The 18,732-nt window shown below is 41.6% G+C and overlaps 1 protein-coding gene across 1 annotated transcript; it reads right to left on the minus strand.

Annotated features, from left to right (window-relative positions):
- Window positions 1-648: 648 nt before the first annotated feature.
- ciao2a (cytosolic iron-sulfur assembly component 2A) lies at window positions 649-18,606 on the minus strand. The gene is made up of 5 exons (XM_060914582.1): window positions 18,408-18,606; window positions 11,974-12,138; window positions 3,451-3,500; window positions 3,143-3,188; window positions 649-1,537 (listed from the first exon to the last, which is right to left on the minus strand). The coding sequence occupies exons 1-5, from the start codon at window positions 18,517-18,519 to the stop codon at window positions 1,437-1,439; spliced, it is 474 nt and encodes a 157-aa protein (XP_060770565.1). The 5' UTR covers window positions 18,520-18,606; the 3' UTR covers window positions 649-1,436.
- Window positions 18,607-18,732: the final 126 nt, after the last annotated feature.

The raw sequence follows: 18,732 nt of genomic DNA on the forward strand, positions 1-18,732 counted from the left end.
AAAATGTGTTCATGTATCTGAGGATGGTTTACTGGTTTGTAAAGCCAAACAAGCAATACATTTTTGGGGTTTTGGTTTTTTTTTGGAGTTGGTGGGGACAGGTTGGGGCGGCACGGTGGTGTAGCATTGTCGCCTCACAGCAAGAAGGTCCTGGGTTTGAGCCCAGTGGCCAGCAAGAGCCTTTTTGTGCGGAGTTTGCATGTTCTCCCAGCGTCTGTGTGGGTTTCCTCTGGGTGCTCCAGTTTCCTCCACAGTCCAAAGACATGCAGGTTAGGCTAATTGGTGGCTCTAAATTGACCGTAGGTGTGAATGTGAATGGTTGTTTGTCTCTGTGTCAGCTCTGCGATGATCTGGTGACTTGTCTAGGGCATACCCTGCCTCTCACCCATAGTCAGCTGGGATAGGCTCCAGCTTGCTTGCAGAACAGGATAAGCGGCTACAGGGGATGGATGGATGGGGACGGGTTGTCTCAAGTCTCTGAAGCCCCTCCACATCACTGTTTCCCAAGCTCCCCAAGGGCATGAGCTTAATTTCTATACTTATCCAGTGCAACTCAGTTATGCATTGAGCAATACACCCTACTTTGATGTGCTGGGTCTGAAAACATATGATATAAAATGATGTATGCAAAATAATGCATGTACAAGGTTTTAAAAGTTGTAATATGCTTTTAATAAATTTTTTTACAAGAACAAAATATATTTACACATTATATAAATACAGGCTGAATAGACTTCAATAAGGAAGATGATCTGATAATAAAAATCAGAACTAGAAGACAACACAATCAAAAGATGAGCGCTGATCCAAGACATGAATAACAGGAAATTTCTGTCCGAGATGTGCACGGACAGTAATAGCAAGCTATATAAAATTATGGCTGGGGAATTTCAATACTCATGATATAATAAAGGTTGATGATTGTTCAGGATGATAACTGACTGGTTGGGGTGTTTACTTTGATAGCCGAATGATAATACGATAGAATTAAATAAAACAAACCTCAAATACCCACCCAGTTTTTAATAGTTGCTGAGACATCCTCAAACTAGAATTTAATAGTGTTTCCACTATGTGATCTGATGAAATGATGCTTTAAAAAAAAAAAAACCCACCCACAACCCCAGACAAGTAAATGAATTGGAATGAACTGACCACCGTCTTGTCAAAGTCTGCCATTAAACCTCTCCCTAAACGACTCCCTGAATAACAGCCTTCACAACACCACACAACTTATTGCTCTGTTACTGATCGTGGCGTCACATCTGCTGTTTGTAGAGGAGAGAACGTCAACAGAGCAGGTCACCACCAATCAGCACATCACCTGTAATTCTGCACATTTCTTTAAAAAAAAAAAAAAAAACAGAAGTTTCACCATATTTCAGGCCATGGATTTTAAACAGAATTGTGTATCAGACATTGTGTGAGATGACGCTTTAGTCATCAGACTCTGTAACACACTGCTCCACTATTTCCCGCAGGTTAGGGTTCTCCATCGCTGCCGCTACCCGCTCCTTATCGTTGATCTGTTTGTTAACTGCAAGACAAAACAAGACGCATGAATTAATTACATTAAAGCCACAGGCTCCATCATATTAACACACCATCTCTCTCACAGCAAGATAAGGATTGACAGGTGAGGACACACGTATACATATTCATACATGCATAAACATATCTCCTCAAAAGCTCTAAAACAGGGTCTGCAGGTATCCTCAGGACAAATGTGCTATGTTTAAGACTTAACACCATTTCAAATGTAATTCAAGACCAATTTTGAACAAGTCAACTTAAGCAATAGTAATAATCTTCATTTTACAACAAATTTGCAAAAGCAACACAACCGTTATTAATAGTTAATGCAGATACTTTTACGGATATGAAAACGCACAAAAAAAAAAGGCTATAATTTTACACCAACAGATATGACCAATTTTACATTTTATATAGAGAAAATGGTGGAATGGAAAACCTAGTAGAAAAAAAATTAATTCAACTTTGAATGGCCTATGAACTGCGATCTGTAATATGTTTAACTTGATCCAGTAACACACCAGAACAGCTAATTGTTTTGCTTTTGCCATTTGATTTAGGCTCTCGTTAAAGATCACTACCAACGTGCCAATGGATGGAGCCAATCCAAAGCCTGCCACGTGTGCCGTCTTATGCCTTTTGCATGGAAATGTCTGCAGTAAGTCAGAATCTGGAAACATTACTTTAAATACATAAATCAAGTCCAGGGCAGCACGGTGGTGTAGTGGTTAGCGCTGTCGCCTCACAGCAAGAAGGTCCGGGTTCGTGGCCGGCCAGGGCCTTTCTGTGCGGAGTTTGCATGTTCTCCGTGTGGGTTTCCTCCGGGTGCTCCGGTTTCCCCCACAGTCCAAAGACATGCAGGTTAGGTTAACTGGTGACTCTAAATTGAGCATAGGTGTGAGTGTGAATGGTTGTCTGTGTCTATGTGTCAGCCCTGTGATGACCTGGCGACTTGTCCAGGGTGTACCCCGCCTTTCGCCCGTAGTCAGCTGGGATAGGCTCCAGCTTGCCTGCGACCCTGTAGAACAGGATAAAGTGGCTACAGATAATGAGATGAGACATAAATCAAGTCCATCGTTGGATTTGTACAAGTGGTTCATCACTGTTTTTAAAATCCAAATGACTGCTGCTCTTAGTGTTGGCACCCAAGCACAAACAGAACAAATGTCAGATGCTGATAGATGTGAACGTTCTCTCAGGCCATTGGGAGAAGACAAAATAGGCCTTTGCGTGTACACTTGCAGGCAGAAGACAGCAATAGAAAACTGACAAGCTTTAGCATAGCTTTTATTCCTTTTGCCCATCTTATGCAATTCAACTGCTTTGATTTCCAATGTACAGAGTTTAAATGTTTTATGGCAGTGTGCTTCAGGAGTCGTTCGCAGACACTGGTCTTAGCCATCACGAGTATTTGCTGTTCTCCAGCCACTTTCGGTTAAATACACATTAACTCATGTCAACAGGATCTGTGCACACTAACATTAGCACAAATATGTCCCTGCGTAACACGATTGACCAACCTGGATTAATGTGCGTGACTTATTTTTTTTTAAACCAGGCATCCTGCTAAACTCCACTTCCTTGCACATTTATACTGGAAAACACTTACTGTCTTCCTCAGTTGAATGCGTTCCCTCAGCAATGTAAATTTCAAGCTGTGAACAGATAAACACAAGAGAAAAATCAATAAGTGTGCAAAATACTGGCTGTTAAAACAGAGCTCAAGCTCTGGATGGACAATCCAATTACGCACATTTTTAACAACAATTTCTGTTCCATCTCATTAAAACCTCACAGCATGAAGCTATTACAGTAATGCCATTACAGAACGCTTAATACAAACCTGAACCCCTGACCTAAGCAACGTTAGCTGTAATGAGATAATAAAAATGCAACGCTTTGAATCTCAGTGTTTACCTTGTGCTTAAATGGAAGGCATCTCTGTAGTTTCACTTGTAAGCAGAGACCTGCAACACAAATCATTGTAAAGAACTTTAACTGTTAATATCGTCTGTCTAAAGCACAGTGGTAGTTCAGCAGTTAAGGTTATGTGCGATAGTGAAACAGTATAAATGTAAATCCCAGGGAACTGTCTGCCTTTGTGAAGTGACCAACACCTCCAGATTGCTATGACCAACACACACTCCATTACAACAGCTAAAAAGAGCAATTCAGAAGCTTTCAAGTAACATCAGCCTCACATCTCTGCAATCTACAGTACCCAAGAAAGAGAATTTCAGAGGCATGTAATGAGACATCATGATACAAATTTATGACAATTCAAATCAATGAAATTTAAAAAAAAAAAAAAAATCATGATAGTCACACTGCATAATCATTTTTCCCTAGCTACAATTGGGTTGTGTAGACAGTAGAGGGTGCATGTGACTTCACCCAAGGCAGAAGTAACACCCTTCTAATGCCACGGAAACGGATCTAAAAATGGGGAAAGAGTTGTCGTGCAATTTAACAAGAAGTCAATTAATAAAATGAATATTTTAGTTTGTAGGCCATTATATTTTACTCCACTCTTTACAAACGTGACCTACCAGCGATCGGGATCTCGATCGGGAGATCGTGAGTTCTATTCACGGTCGGGTCATACCAAAGACCATCATAAAAATGGTGCCTACTGCCATATGGCAAGGCACACTGCAATACAGATGTGAGTGGGGAGTCAAACTCTCACGGTTACCAGAGGACTAGCCCCCCACTATAACCCTAGCTATGTAACATAGACGAGAGGCCGAGGGCTACGGAAACGGAGATCGGCGCCACCAAACGCGCCATGAATGGTGCGGGAAGGACTTTGACTTTACAAATGTGGGTAAATAATCAAATCATTAATTGGGTGAATCATTACATGCCTAGAATTTATTTGGCCGTTTTAGCTGACTTTAGAGCTCCGTTTCAGGCTGGGCTTGCCCTCCTGTCTCATCCTCACTGTAAACAAATGATCATGAATAAGAACTCAGCAATAACTACCACTACTAGTGCTAGTTTAGCTGTTTATATAGGTCACATAGATCCAAAAAATATGCACATACAAATTTTATGTAGTGTGTACACCACCATCTGTCTATTCTATGCATACTAACATGGATTACTGCTTCCTGTTTTGGACATATTGGTAATACCATGACTGAACAAACAGATTAATAGACAACTATGCAAGGGTAATTATCAATCTCCCTCCCTTTCCCACCATGGTCCAGATTTAAATTCCTAACTCTCACAACTATACACCTTTCCTATTAGATCCAGTGTGTTTACTGAATAAGTCATATCACAACTATATCTGATGGCTGTCAGATAAAATCATTACTGAGTGGCATAGCCTGGTTTCTGATGGGCAGTGAATTTCTGCAGGGCCAAAAATTCATTGTTGCCAATGGGAAAAAAAGGGATGGATGAAAAGCAAGAAAAAGACAAGTGTGGGTCATGGCTGATTTCATGTACTGGTTGTCCTGATGCATCATTAATTTTGGTGGCTCTCTGATGAAGCATGACCGAGCAGGAAGACTTATTCTGAAACTCCATGCATTCATATGGGAGAAGGAAAAAAAAAAAACCCCAGAAAAACAAGAGAAGAAGCTAGTCTTTCCAAACGCTGCATACAAAACACAATAATTGGGCACAAGACAGACAAACTGAAGTTAGTTTTGGGCCAATATCTTGAAAACCGTGGGAGAAGTAGTATGCCCCCCCCTCAAAAAAAGTGGTGTGACATAATTGTGTACTTGCTTCACAATGACACAAATTACATTGTCTCATCTCATTCATCTCATTATCTGTAGCTGCTTTATCCTGTCCTACAGGGTCGCAGGCAAGCTGGAGCCCATCCCAGCTGACCACGGGCGAAAGGCGGGGTACACCCTGGACAAGTCGCCAGGTCATCACAGGGCTGACACATAGACACAGACAACCATTCACACTCACATTCACACCTACGCTCAATTTAGAGTCACCAGTTAACCTAACCTGCATGTCTTTGGACTGTGGGGGAAACCAGAGCACCCGGAGGAAACCCACGCGGACACGGGGAGAACATGCAAACTCCACACAGAAAGGCCCTCGCCGGCCCCGGGGCTCGAACCCAGGACCTTCTTGCTGTGAGGCGACAGCGCTAACCACTACACCACCGTGCCGCCCCAAATTACATTGTTAGCTAGCTAAATCATTCATCATGGCTAAAGGCATCTTCACCTTTAAAACTCCTTAAAATCATTTACAATGGACAAGGGTGGGTGGGAAATCCAGGAACAAGTTAGACAACAAAATATTTAAAGCAGGAAACATTGTGTAGTGAGAAAGAGTAATGTTTGGATTTACAAGCATGGACAGCGACAAGGCCAAGTGTGCGATCTGTTTAAAGCGGCTTTCTAATGAAAGCATGAAGCCAGCTTTTTTTTTTTTTTTTTTAAATAAATATTCGGAAGCAAAATAGGAAAACCTGGCTAAAAGGCCAAAAAAGACAAGGTTGCGTAGATTAAAACAGCAACAAAAGCTGTCAAGGAATCAAAAACTTTTTAGCAAGAAAAGGATTAATTTAACATTAGCCTGTTTAACATCTCCAGGGCTAATTAAGGCTAAAGGGGTTCAGCTAACAAATAAAAGGTTGGGAATCCCTAGGGCGGCACAGTGGTGTAGTGGTTAGCACAGTCGCCTCACAGCAAGAAGGTTCTGGGTTCAGAAATCACCAACTGGAATGGTGATTTCAAAAGCTGTTATGAAGTCAAGGCAGAAACAGAATCTAACATCCAAGAATTTAAGACAAACTAGTTTAGTGTGGGGTAGCGGTTAGCGCTGTCGCCTCAGAGCAAGAAGGTCCTGGGTTCGAGCCCAGCGGCCAGCGAGGGCCTTTCTGTGTGGAGTTTGCATGTTCTCCCCGTGTCTGCGTGGGTTTCCTCCGGGTGCTCCGTCTTCCCCCACAATCCAAAGACATGCAGTTAGGTTAACATGGGCGGCCTTGGGCTGAGGTGCCCTTGAGCGAGGTACCTGACCCCTGACTGCTCCCCGGGCGCTCTGGTGTGGCTGCCCACTGCTCCGAGTGTGTGTGTGTTCACTGCTTCAGATGGGTTAAATGCAGAGGATGAATTTCACTGTGCTTGAAGTGTGCATGTGATGAATAAAGGTTTCTTCTTCTTAATGTTATGAGCACTTCCAACCACTTTCAGCAGTGGATCACGCAACTCAGTGGCTTTTATCTGATCAAAATCTGCCTTGGGAACCGATAGTATGTAGGCTACTTTTATATTTGACAAAAACATCAGTGTCTGCTTAATCTTTGAGCCCAAAATTAAGTCAGCTAATATTTGCTGCCAAAAAATAAGTGACTGATGAATTTTTCAAAAACAGTCAGGCCTTACACTAGGGTGCATCAGTTGCCCTCACTTTCATAAAATCTGATGCATTTTTGTTTGGGTGTTCCTTTTCACCAATAAAGACATCCTGTAAAATTTTTTGACCATATTCAAAAGTCTAATGGTGGCACCATGAGGTTCATTTTTTTGGCCAAAAAAAAAAAAAGCTTTTTTTTTTTTGAGGTTTGAATCACAATGTTGGACTCCATTTATTGATTCCTTGTGACCCAGAGATTATGTTAAGAACCTTTGCAAGGGATTGAGAAGCATTAATGTGATTCAGAATACATTTGTATTGTTTAAAAGTAGTTGAACAATGATTCAATGAACAGCTAAAACTCAAACTGTGCTTGATAATATATTTAGAATATGTACTAAAAATGTGTATCTAAGATATTTGGTATACTCTATAAGGTGCCATAATGTTTCATGAAAAGTGATGGAAATTTTGGCATAAAAGTCATAAAATAGCAGCTTTTTCCATAACTTTGAGCTCCTGGTGCCACCATTAAACTTTTGAATTTTGTCAAAATATTTCACCCAGTGTGTTTTCTTACCAAAAAGAACATAAAAACAAAAATGCATCATGATCGGAGGAACTTTTCATTTTTAGGGGGCAACTGATGCACACTACCTTACACTCAAGTGCATGAGATTCTCTCATTAGTAAATGGCTTTGTTTAGATACAAAAATGAACTTTAAGTCAGCCTGTCAGAGACGTTGCCGCGTGAAGGACTTCTCAATTTCATAAGAGTCGTTTTTATAAATACATCCAATTGTTATTTTTGCATGATCAATATTACAGAAGCTTAATGAACTAAACCAAAAACTGGATTCTGGAAGGCTCCGTACTCCCTACACAAGTGCCTATGGAGTGTAATATGGGGAAGCCATTTTGAATTCAGCTTCTGATTGTATTTCCATGTATAAAAACACTTAGACTAGCATTTAGGTTTCTGTGTGTGTGTGTGTGTGTGTCATGTTTTGACCTCATGACGAGAGTAAAACAAATATACATCAAATTACAAGCACACGTGTTTGACTTTCCCCAGTGAAATGTACAGACAATAAAGTCTCTTTTCAAATAATCACCACCTGTCTCACAATTCATTTAGCAGGAGTCATTTAGTGTACTCAATCACTATTAATATTTTTTAAAGCGCTCCCTGTATGGTTAAAGAAAAAGTTGAGCTAAATTGAGGATTTCTGCCAATAAAATACTTTGACTAAGGGGCAATTCTTCAGCAGAGCGGCCAAAATTATGAAATTATTAAGACTGCCTTAACTTGGAATCCAAGGCAAAAGTACTGAAAACCAGGTTTAAAAAATTATCACCCCAATTTTGGCAGTGTCGCTTCAAAGAAACCTTGTTTTGAATTTTAAGAAATGAAAGTTTGGGGTTTTTTTCTGATGTAATTCTGTTACTAACTTCTTTCTTCATAAAAGAAAGATTTTGCATTCAGAGTTAAACACAGCCAATTTTTCTCTGCTTTTTTTTTAGGGTCAAAAGATACCCCACACAGTGTGAAACTATTTTTTTTTTAAATTTAATACCATTATCTTGAAGCCTGAAACTTAAAAAAAAGTTACCACATTTTGCTGTGAATGTAATTCCATTACTGAAGAATTACCCTGAGAAATCATATCAAATCAGAGATTTCGCCAAAATTATGCTTTTCTTTACTTTCTACACTGCAAAGATCGTGTTGGTTAAGGAACCAGCTTTAACACAGCAGTCAAAACAGTCTGTCTGTCTGTCGGTCGGTCTAAAGCTCTCTAAAAACCCTGCTACTTACAGCGGGGTTCAGAAGTCTGAGACCACATTGAAAATCTGGGATTTTTTTTTTTCTTCAAACAAAGAAAGTAGATGTTCAATATCTTGAATCTTTAATATTCTGCACTATTTCTTGGTCCCCATTTTTAAATGTAAGCAGATGATATTGACCTGGTTATCTGCCTTGTACAAAAGGTTGGATTATCCTCATGTCTAATCTCTTCTACTGAAGCATGTGTTCAGACGACACACTGATGGATTTGATCCAAAAATGGATCATAAGGTTTTGCACAAATTTGGAGAGTCCAGGCTCGAATACACATTATCAGAGCAAAAAGGAGATATACCAAACACTAAAAAACTTTGAAATTCATATTAATATTTCAATGATTCTCTGCTTCACTTAAAAATTGTCAATAATAAAATTTGTAATAAATTGTATTAAAGGTGCCGACTGCAGAGTCATCTGAAATAAATTTTTTTTTTTTTTTTATCGTGCATGGCATTTTCCTGTGTCCCACAAGAACAATATCATGTGGATGAGATGTGATTATTTTGATGTGCTGAAGGTTGCATTTTCCTCCCTCCTGAGGTAAACAAACAGTATGGCCCAATGGAAACAGCCGAGCATGAGGAGCTTTAACTAATTAGTATAATTATGGAACTGTGTCACACCAAAACGGCGACGCGCAGAAAACATCGTGACTCTGCATCGACCTCGGAGAGTTTTGAGTTGCACGTCTGTAATCTGTAGTTAACATTCACGAATAGATTCATGAAACAAAAGACGAATACATCTTTTCTCTGTTACTGTTTTTGTGTTATCGTTCCTTTCTCTGTAAGATCAAAGCGTTCGGTGTATAACTCCATACTCGCTACAGTGGAGTCGAGCTCACACAGTCTAAGACTAAGGTAGCTAAGCGCTAGCAAGAATGATCTAGTTATCTGTCCAGAAAAATGACGTCATCTGACCTTGCTCCATCTTGCAATTGCGCTCACGAGGTAGGCTTTCCTTTTCTTTTCCTCTGACTTTTAACTGGCAGGAGAGCCGAATCCACCATGTTTACCCACGCTGACTTCTCTCATCTCATTATCTGTAGCCGCTTTATCCTGTTCTACAGGGTCGCAGGCAAGCTGGAGCCTATCCCAGCTGACTACGGGCGAAAGGCGGGGTACACCCTGGACAAGTCGCCAGGTCATCACAGGGCTGACACATAGACACAGACAACCATTCACACTCACATTCACACCTACGCTCAATTTAGAGTCACCAGTTAACCTAACCTGCATGTCTTTGGACTGTGGGGGAAACCGGAGCACCCGGAGGAAACCCACGCGGACACGGGGAGAACATGCAAACTCCACACAGAAAGGCCCTCGCCGGCCACTGGGCTTGAACCCGGACCTTCTTGCTGTGAGGCAACAGCGCTAACCACTACACCACCGTGCCGCCCCCACGCTGACTTGTTTTGGTTAAAAGTAGATCAAAAACACACCCCATGGTGGTCACATGATATTGTTGCTCACTTGCTTCGGTCATCTCCAGAATCGTAAAACGCGGGACTCCTTTTATTTCGGCAAAACATTTACACACAGGATACACGGTGTGTGCAGCAGTGAAATTCCTCAATTTCAACTCAAATCAACATGAAACATCTCAAAACTCTAAAAGTAATAGAAATAGAAAATTTTTGCCCAGAATTCAACTTTGCAGTCAGTCAGAGGGGGGTGGCGACATATTTTCACTAGTGCTCTCAGACTTTTGGACCCCACCGTAAGTGTTTCTTACACAGTGAATTTCAGACTTTGGTCATGTTGTTGGATTGCCATGTTCCATAGCAAAAAAGCCTAATTAATGCAGTTTCTAATCAGAAACCTGTTCTCCAAACTTCGGTCATATCATCATCAGACTGAGAAAAGCACTTGTACGCTCTGAACAGATGAGATCTGAAATTCTTGAACGTTCGTAAAAATGGAAAAACTTTACCAGTCAAACTGAACTCACTGAATTCACCTGCGATTATTTCAGCACTGATGCAAGACTGAATATTTATCAGTCAAGTAACATCTCTCAGGTGATACTGAAGAGAGTTCTGTAGCAGTGCTAGTTGATTCAAATACTACAACTTTTTTTTTTAAATAAAACTTACGAACAAATAATCTATAATGTACAGAAGCCGAGAGAGGCCCTTCATATAATCCTTTTTTTTTTTATTCACCTTGTTATCCCGAGATAACGACATAATTAATTCAGGATCTTGAGAAAACAACACAACTAATTAGAGATCTCGAGAAAATAAAACCGTTATTTCGAGATCTCGAGAAAACAAAACAAGTATTTCATGATCTCGAGTAAACAGCTGAGAAATGGTTCATTCAGGTGCGCCAAGAGACTTGTGATATGCTGACTTTGGGGCTGTTTCTCATTCTGTATAGACGCAACTTTGGTCATTGGAATGTCTGGAATAATCAATCACCTAATAAGGGAATATTTTGATCAGGGGTTGACACAGGGAGAGATTGCATTAAGTCTTTTAATAAGGGATAATTTCAAAATGAGTCCGCGGCACCTCCGCAGAAGACTGGCCCGGCTTCATCTCTACCGACGGAGATACAGTGATCCAGCTGAGATCATGAAATAATTGTTTTGTTTTCTCGAGATCACGGAATAATTGTTTTGTTTTCTCGAGATCTCGAAATAACGGTTTTGTTTTCACGAGATCTCAAATTAGTTGTGTTGTTTTCTCGAGATCGTGAATTAATTATGTCGTTATGTCAGGATAACAAGGTGAATAAAAAAAAGATTATATGAAGGGCCTCTTGCGGCTTCCGTAATAATGAGATTAATTGATTATTAAAATAATCGTTAGTGCATCCCTACTAATAATGACAAGCTGATAGACTGCCTGTTCTGTCTTAGTGAAGAATATTCAAGCATTACAGGAGAGATGATCCGGTTAGAGCTGGGTGAAATGGCCAAAAATATGATCAATATAACAAATTTCAGATCAGGCGATATTGATAAATATCATGATAAAATTCAAATCATTATTTTTCAAATATAAAGGCTTGTTTTTGGTCCTGAGTGAAAGCTGAGGAAACCAGACAGTTAACTGTGGTTTTAAACTATTCCTTATCGTGCCTGCTACAGCGGTTACCTCGGACACGGTGCTAATGACTGGAATATTGAGAGCTCGAGGTCACAACATCGCCACAGAACCACTATGGAAATTACAGCCATGTGCTTCACACAGATAAGACTCCAGCTGTTAACTGAACATTTTCTTTATCTTTTCACCCACCGATCAGTGTGGCCAGAGAACAGTGTGGCACTGTTGGGGAGAACCTGATAATGATGAGGTATTCATCGTCTCCTAGGTCTTGAACTTCAACACATTTTTCAGTCACTACATCCAGCTCCTCCAGAGTATTGGGTTTCTCCGGATCCCGAATGGTGCGAATAACATCTAAAAGAAAGGAAAAAAAATAAAAATACAATACACTAAAGCAATAAACGAAGATATACCAACCTAGATGCAAGCCTTTAACATACAGCAATACTGTCCAGAGCCTATAGGGTACTTAAATCAAGTTAAAGGTCACAGGCAAGTTTTAAATTTTATGCACATTTGAAGCTTTATATGTTAAAAAAAAAAAAACCTCTGTAATTTTCTTCTGGTCCCAATAAGTATTGTTAATAAGTAATAATTAAAATAAGTTGGCGCGGATCGTGGTGAATTTCTGTTCGGCTATGTTCGTGACCACTCGGCGCGTGACGTCACTTAAGACAAACAAACCGCTTGAGTTGAGTCCACTTCCATGTATTTTCATTGCTGTTCGGCTTCATTGCAGACACGCGTTCGGGAATTTCCAAAAAAAAAAAAAATGCCTTATTGTTGTGCAGTGAACTGTAACAATGGGACCGGTTCAGGAAGAAGTTTTTACCTTTTTCTGAGAGAGGAGAAGAGGCGGAGAGAGTGGATTGGCTTTTTCCGAAAGAGGAGATGAGGCGTGGGCGGCACGGTGGTGTAGTGGTTAGCGCTGTCGCCTCACAGCAAGAAGGTCTGGGTTCGAGCCCCGTGGCCGGCGAGGGCCTTTCTGTGCGGAGTTTGCATGTTCTCCCCGTGTCCGCGTGGGTTTCCTCCGGGTGCTCCGGTTTCCCCCACAGTCCAAAGACATGCAGGTTAGGTTAACTGGTGACTCTAAATTGACCGTAGGTGTGAATGGTTGTCTGTGTCTATGTGTCAGCCCTGTGATGACCTGGCGACTTGTCCAGGGTGTACCCCGCCTTTCGCCCGTAGTCAGCTAGGATAGGCTCCAGCTTGCCTGCGACCCTGTAGAAGGATAAAGCGGCTAGAGATGATGAGATGAGATGAGGAGATGAGGCGGAGAGAGTGGATTGTGCGTGTGAAGCCAGAGGGTTGTTTTTTTTCTGGAAGAGATGAGGCAGAGAGAGCGGATTGTGCGCGTGAAACAAACTCAAGAAGTCAAAGAAGAAACGGAGCAGCAACGCTCAAGCAAAAAGGAGAAGATTGGAGGTAAACATTTTTACTTTTGCTTGCAATTGACAAGTCAAGAATCCTGAGGGATCCTGTACAATCATTGTGGAAATGAGACAAAGGGATATTTCCTCACTTAGAGTCGCCTATAAATAGTATAATGCCGTGGATGGCAGGCTAATGTGGCCTACCGGCGCACTGTCAAGTAATCGTTCCCTATATCCACTAGGGAGGGTGGTTTAATTATTCTTCAAAAGGGCTCATTTAGTATTACAACGAAAGTAGGAATTTATCATAACTACCAGGATAAATCGTTTGGGCGCGAGTCTTGTCGAGGTCCGGGGTCACCGCGATCAGAGTCGGCCGAGTCGCTGTCCGATTCCGAGGCCGCACGGTCAAACCAGTGAGCCACATTCACCGACTGCTTCGCAACGGTCATAGGTTCATACATATATGGCTTAACCTCTCGATATTCAACTTGGAGAGTTCCTACTTCAAAATCTCTATCGCTCTCAGGCATTTTACACAACCTCTCACGACCAAAGCCCGTACACGTGTGCTCGGTTCGCAGGTAAACACAGAGCTGCTCCCGGTCTGTTTGGCTTAAATGACGTCACGACGACGGTCCCCTGGCGGTGAAAGTGCGCGTAAGTGAGATGTAAACAAACCTTTGGAAATTGGGCAAACCAGTATATTTTAATCGTTTTATTCAATTTTAGGGAGCAAATTAGACACTAGGAAGATTGAATTCGCTTTTTGGGTCGTTCTTCTAGACAATAAAGTTGATTTCTATGTTTCACCTCCAACCGCTGCCTATGACCTTTAAACAGCAGTGGGAGCTCAGTGAACTTTTGATCAAAAGGTTGAGAGTTCAAATCCCAGCATCACCAAGCTGCCACTACTGGGTTCTTAAATAAATCCCTTAACCCAACTGCTCAGATGTATAAATTAGATGAATGTAAATCGCTCTGGATAAGGGCATCTGTCAAACGCAGTGGTGGAATGTAACCAAGTACATTTACTCAAGTAGAAATTCAAGGTCTTTATTTTATTTGAACATCCATCCATCATCTGAAGCCGCTTATCCTGTTCAGGGTCACAGGCAAGCTGGAGCCAGCTGACTACGGGCGAAAGGCGGGGTACACCCTGGACAAGTCGCCAGGTCATCACAGGGCTGACACAGAGACACAGACAACCATTCACACTCACATTCACACCTACGCTCAATTTAGAGCCACCAGTTAACCTAACCTGCATGTCTTTGGACTGTGGGGGAAACCAGAGAACCCGGAGGAAACCCACACAGACACGGGGAGAACATGCAAACTCCACACAGAAAGGCCCTCGCCGGCCGCTGGGCTCGAACCCAGAACCTTCTTGCTGTGAGGGGACAGTGCTAACCACTACACCACCGTGCAGCCCTACTTGAACATTTCAATTTTATGCAACTTTATACAGCTATTACACTACATCATTACAGAGGCAAATACTGTACTTTTTACTCCACTAGATCTGACAGCATTAGCTACTAGAGACTTTTCAGATCATGTTTTCCATACCCTTCCTGTCCATGTATCTCCAAATATGGTGCTTTTTTTTAATGTTCGTAACAAACTGAAGGATTACATGTTAATTTATGGGTTGAGAAAATTGTCCTCCATCTTAAGCTTAAATAAAACTATTTAATAAGCCTCTTGGATTAGCTGGAAAATTCATCGTCACAAAGATGAAAACAGGGCTGGTTTTCTCAGCTCATGGAAAGCTGACTTTTTAGAGAAGAGACACATGCTTCCCACACGAGGACAATATGATGCTGTAGATTAAAGCTAGACGGCCTTTTGATTTCATAAAATCGGTGAAATTTAGTTCCCTCTGAAATTTGCTCGTTGTGATATATGTTTATTTCTGCAATATCTCAAAAAAAAAAAAAAACACCAGGCCATTCTGTGGCTGGGAAGTTATTTAATTTGAGGCGATTCCCTAGCAAATAATGCGCATGAAATCACTTGCGTCGCACAGTCAAAGGAAGTCCATGTGCGCATGCGCAGGTTTACCACCTTCTTCTTTTGGGTTTTACGGCAGCTGGCATCCACAGTGTCGCATTACCGCCATCTACAGATTTACCCTGACCGTGCACTGACAGTTACATCATTCTGTCGCTAAACGAACAGCTGATCACACCGAGGTGCTCGCTGACTGCCGATATTTATTAGTTTGGTCCTGCGTTTCCTTTCCTTTGCAACAGAATGTCTTTTCTTCTCACTTTGTTACTGTAGTTGGTCTCCCATGCTTCATTCACATCCTCCATTTTCTTGCCCTGTTTCAAATTTGTATTCCACAATGCCTTGCATGCAGCACGGTGGTGTAGTGGTTAGCATTGTCGCCTCACAGGAAGAAGGGTCTGGGTTCAAACCCAGCGGCCGACGAGGGCCTTTCTGTGTGGAGTTTCTATGTTCTCCCCGTGCCTGCGCGAGTTTCCTCCCACAGTCCAAAGACATGCACGTTAGGTTAATTGGTGGCTCTAAATTGGTTGTGTCTATGTGTGTGTCAGCCCTGCAATGACCTGGCGACTTGTCCAGGGTGTACCCTGCCTCTCGCCGACGGTCAGCTGGGATAGGCTCCAGCTTGCCCCCCGCATGGGATAAGCGGTTACAGATAAAACAAACAAATGCCTTGCGCAAACAGGGAAAGCCCACCATGTGATGCATGACATAGTATCTTGAATTGGGTCATGGTGAAGAAAGTTAAAAATAGCGGTTCTCCGCTATTTTTAACTTTCTTCACCATGACCCAATTCAAGATACTATGTCATGCATTTAAGGGCCATGTGGCCCTAAAATCATTAAGTGTTCTATTAAAAATAAAACTAATAAAATTGGAAGTCAGGGTGGCACGGTGGTGTAGTGGTTAGTAGGGTGCATCAGTTGCCCTCACTTTCACAAAATCTGATGCATTTTTGTTCGGTTGTTCCTTTTTACCAATAGACATCCTGTAAAATTTTTTGACCATATTCAAAAGTCTAATGGTGGCAGCATGAGGTTCATTTTTTGCCAAAAAACGCTTATGTTTTCGCGTAAGGTTTGAATCACAATGTTGGACTCCATTTATTGATTTCTTGTGAGCCAGAGATCATGTTAAGAACCTTTGCAAGGGATTGAGAAGCGTTAATGTGATTCATAATACATTTGTATTGTTTAAAAGTAGTTGAACAATGATTCAATGAACAGCTAAAACTCAAACTGTGCTTGATAATATATTTAGAATATGTACTAAAAATGTGTAGCTAAGATATCTGGTATACTCTATAAGGTGCCATAATGTTTCATGAAAAGTGATCGAAATTTTGTCATAAAATAGCAGCTTTTTCCATAACTTTGAGCTCCTGGTGCCACCATTAAACTTTAGAATTTTGTCAAAATATTTCACCCAGTGTGTTTTCTTACCAAAAGGAACATAAAAACAAAAATGCATCATGATCGGAGGAGCTTTTCATTTTTAGGGGGCAACTGATGCACCCTAGTGGTTAGCGCTGTCGCCTCACAGCAAGAAGGTCCTGGGTTCGAGCCCCGTGGCCGGCGAGGGCCTTTCTGTGTGGAGTTTGCATGTTCTCCCCGTGTCCGCGTGGGTTTCCTCCAGGTGCTCCGGTTTCCTCCACAGTCCAAAGACATGCAGGTTAGGTTAACTGGTGACTCTAAATTGAGCGTAGGTGTGAATGTGAGTGTGAATGGTTGTCTGTGTCTATGTGTCAGCCCTGTGATGACCTGGCGACTTGTCCAGGGTGTACCCCGCCTTTCGCCCGTAGTCAGCTGGGATAGGCTCCAGCTTGCCTGCAACCCTGTAGAACAGGATAAAGCGGCTACAGATAATGGATGGATGGAAAATTGGAAGTCTGTGATTCAAATTCAATAGCTTTCGTTTCACTAAACAAAAACAATTGGGTGTCTGGGAAAATTCTTTTCATGGTTGGTTAAACTTGAAATCTGAAAGGCAGTCTAGCTTTAAACTACACTGAACAAAAATATAAACGCAGCGGTCCATATTTTATGAAATACAAATGTTCAGATAGAAATTCATTTTCATTTTTATTTTCTATGTGCCCGAGCCCAGTCCAGACGAGAACGTCGTCGCCCAGCAGTCAGGTCCAATCCTCGATGAGGTCTACGTGCATGGAGGCCAGCTTCTCTGAGTCGGTTTCTCACAGTTTGACTGCTGACCCTGCGATTGTGTCTCCCCATGGTCTCATCTGCGGTCCGTGTTGCAGTCTGGCACCGATCACGCAGGTGGGTCAGACGGATATGCCGGTCTTGTGCTGGAGTGGTGACACGTGGCCTGCGTGCATGTGGCATGTTGTCTGTGGTGCCATGCTGCTGAAATCGTCGTCGGAGGCGGACTATCGTGGAATAGCACCCCCAATTGACGCCCTACAGCTCTGATGGACATTCCAGCCTGCAGCATGCCAATGGCTCGTTCCTGGTTGATTCTGGTCATCTGTGGCATCTTGACATTTGAACATTTTTGTCATTTTAGGGTGGCCTTTTATTGGCCCCACATAAAGGATGGTCATGACATGCATTACTCAGTGAAATTTTTGTCTGCAATGGTCACATCCGACTGGATCATGGATTATCTCAAGTCTGGGCACTGCTCAGAACTTGAGTAGAGGGACATTTTTTTTTCAAAAAATGTTTACTGGTATGCTATACTATCATTTGATGTGGGCAGAAAAAAAAATCAGTATTGGATGTACAAAATAAATAAAATCTTTAGGTGCTGCGTTTATATTTTTGTTCAGTGTACATAACGGTATAGAAAGCAATTAAGATTAGCTCAACTTTAAACTTCTACAGCAGTAAAATACAACATACATTAATGCAAAAGTAATATTAATCCAAAAATATCATTATAAAGCACTGACAAACGATTTCCCTATAGCCTACTTCTGATAATAGATTTTGCTGATAATACTTTTACTTAAGTAAGGTTTTGAATGCAGGACTTTTTCTTATAATGGAGTATTTACATTCCACCAGGGGCTAAATACTCTAATATGTAAAGATCAGGCAATAACCTAGCGTTGTATTGTTGACATTTCGCACTGTATTAACGGTTTCCATAGTAACTAAAGTAAAATAAATAAACTCTAACAGTGAAGACTCCAACACTTCCTCGTTAGACTGAAGGAAGAGTCCGGCACTGTTTCAGCCGTTAACCACTGTTTCACCTCCTTCACCACTTACCATACACTTCTAGAGCCTTCTCCTCCATCTTTTTGGACCTCCGCACATTATTTTCACTAGAAAGTCTGAAGAACTGAAAAACCTTATTTACAACACTAGAAATTATCTCCATTTTCTAAACGCCTCCATAATCGCGCTCTGTGACTTTGACGCCGAAGAGTCAAGCTGCATTTGACTGACCCGGTAGTGTCGTCCCAAAACACCTCCCTGCTCCCTGAATAAGGACGCTTCATAGGCGATGATGAAATGGCTTTAACGCGCTCTGTAAGACACTAGATTTCTAACAGAGAGCGATTTGGGACCCAACCTAATTACGTAACTTTCA

This window comes from Neoarius graeffei, chromosome 2, assembly GCF_027579695.1.
Source record: "Neoarius graeffei isolate fNeoGra1 chromosome 2, fNeoGra1.pri, whole genome shotgun sequence".
In the NCBI taxonomy this organism is placed as follows: domain Eukaryota; kingdom Metazoa; phylum Chordata; class Actinopteri; order Siluriformes; family Ariidae; genus Neoarius; species Neoarius graeffei.

Coding starts and splice junctions, on each gene's coding strand:
- ciao2a (XM_060914582.1), bottom strand. CDS start 18,519: ATGGAGATAATTTCTAGTGTTGTAAATAAGGTTTTTCAGTTCTTCAGA. Junction 12,139..18,407: donor GAAGGCTCTAGAAGTGTATG/GTAAGTGGTGAA, acceptor CCTTTCTTTTAG/ATGTTATTCGCACCATTCGG. Junction 3,189..3,450: donor GCCTTCCATTTAAGCACAAG/GTAAACACTGAG, acceptor ATCTGTTCACAG/CTTGAAATTTACATTGCTGA.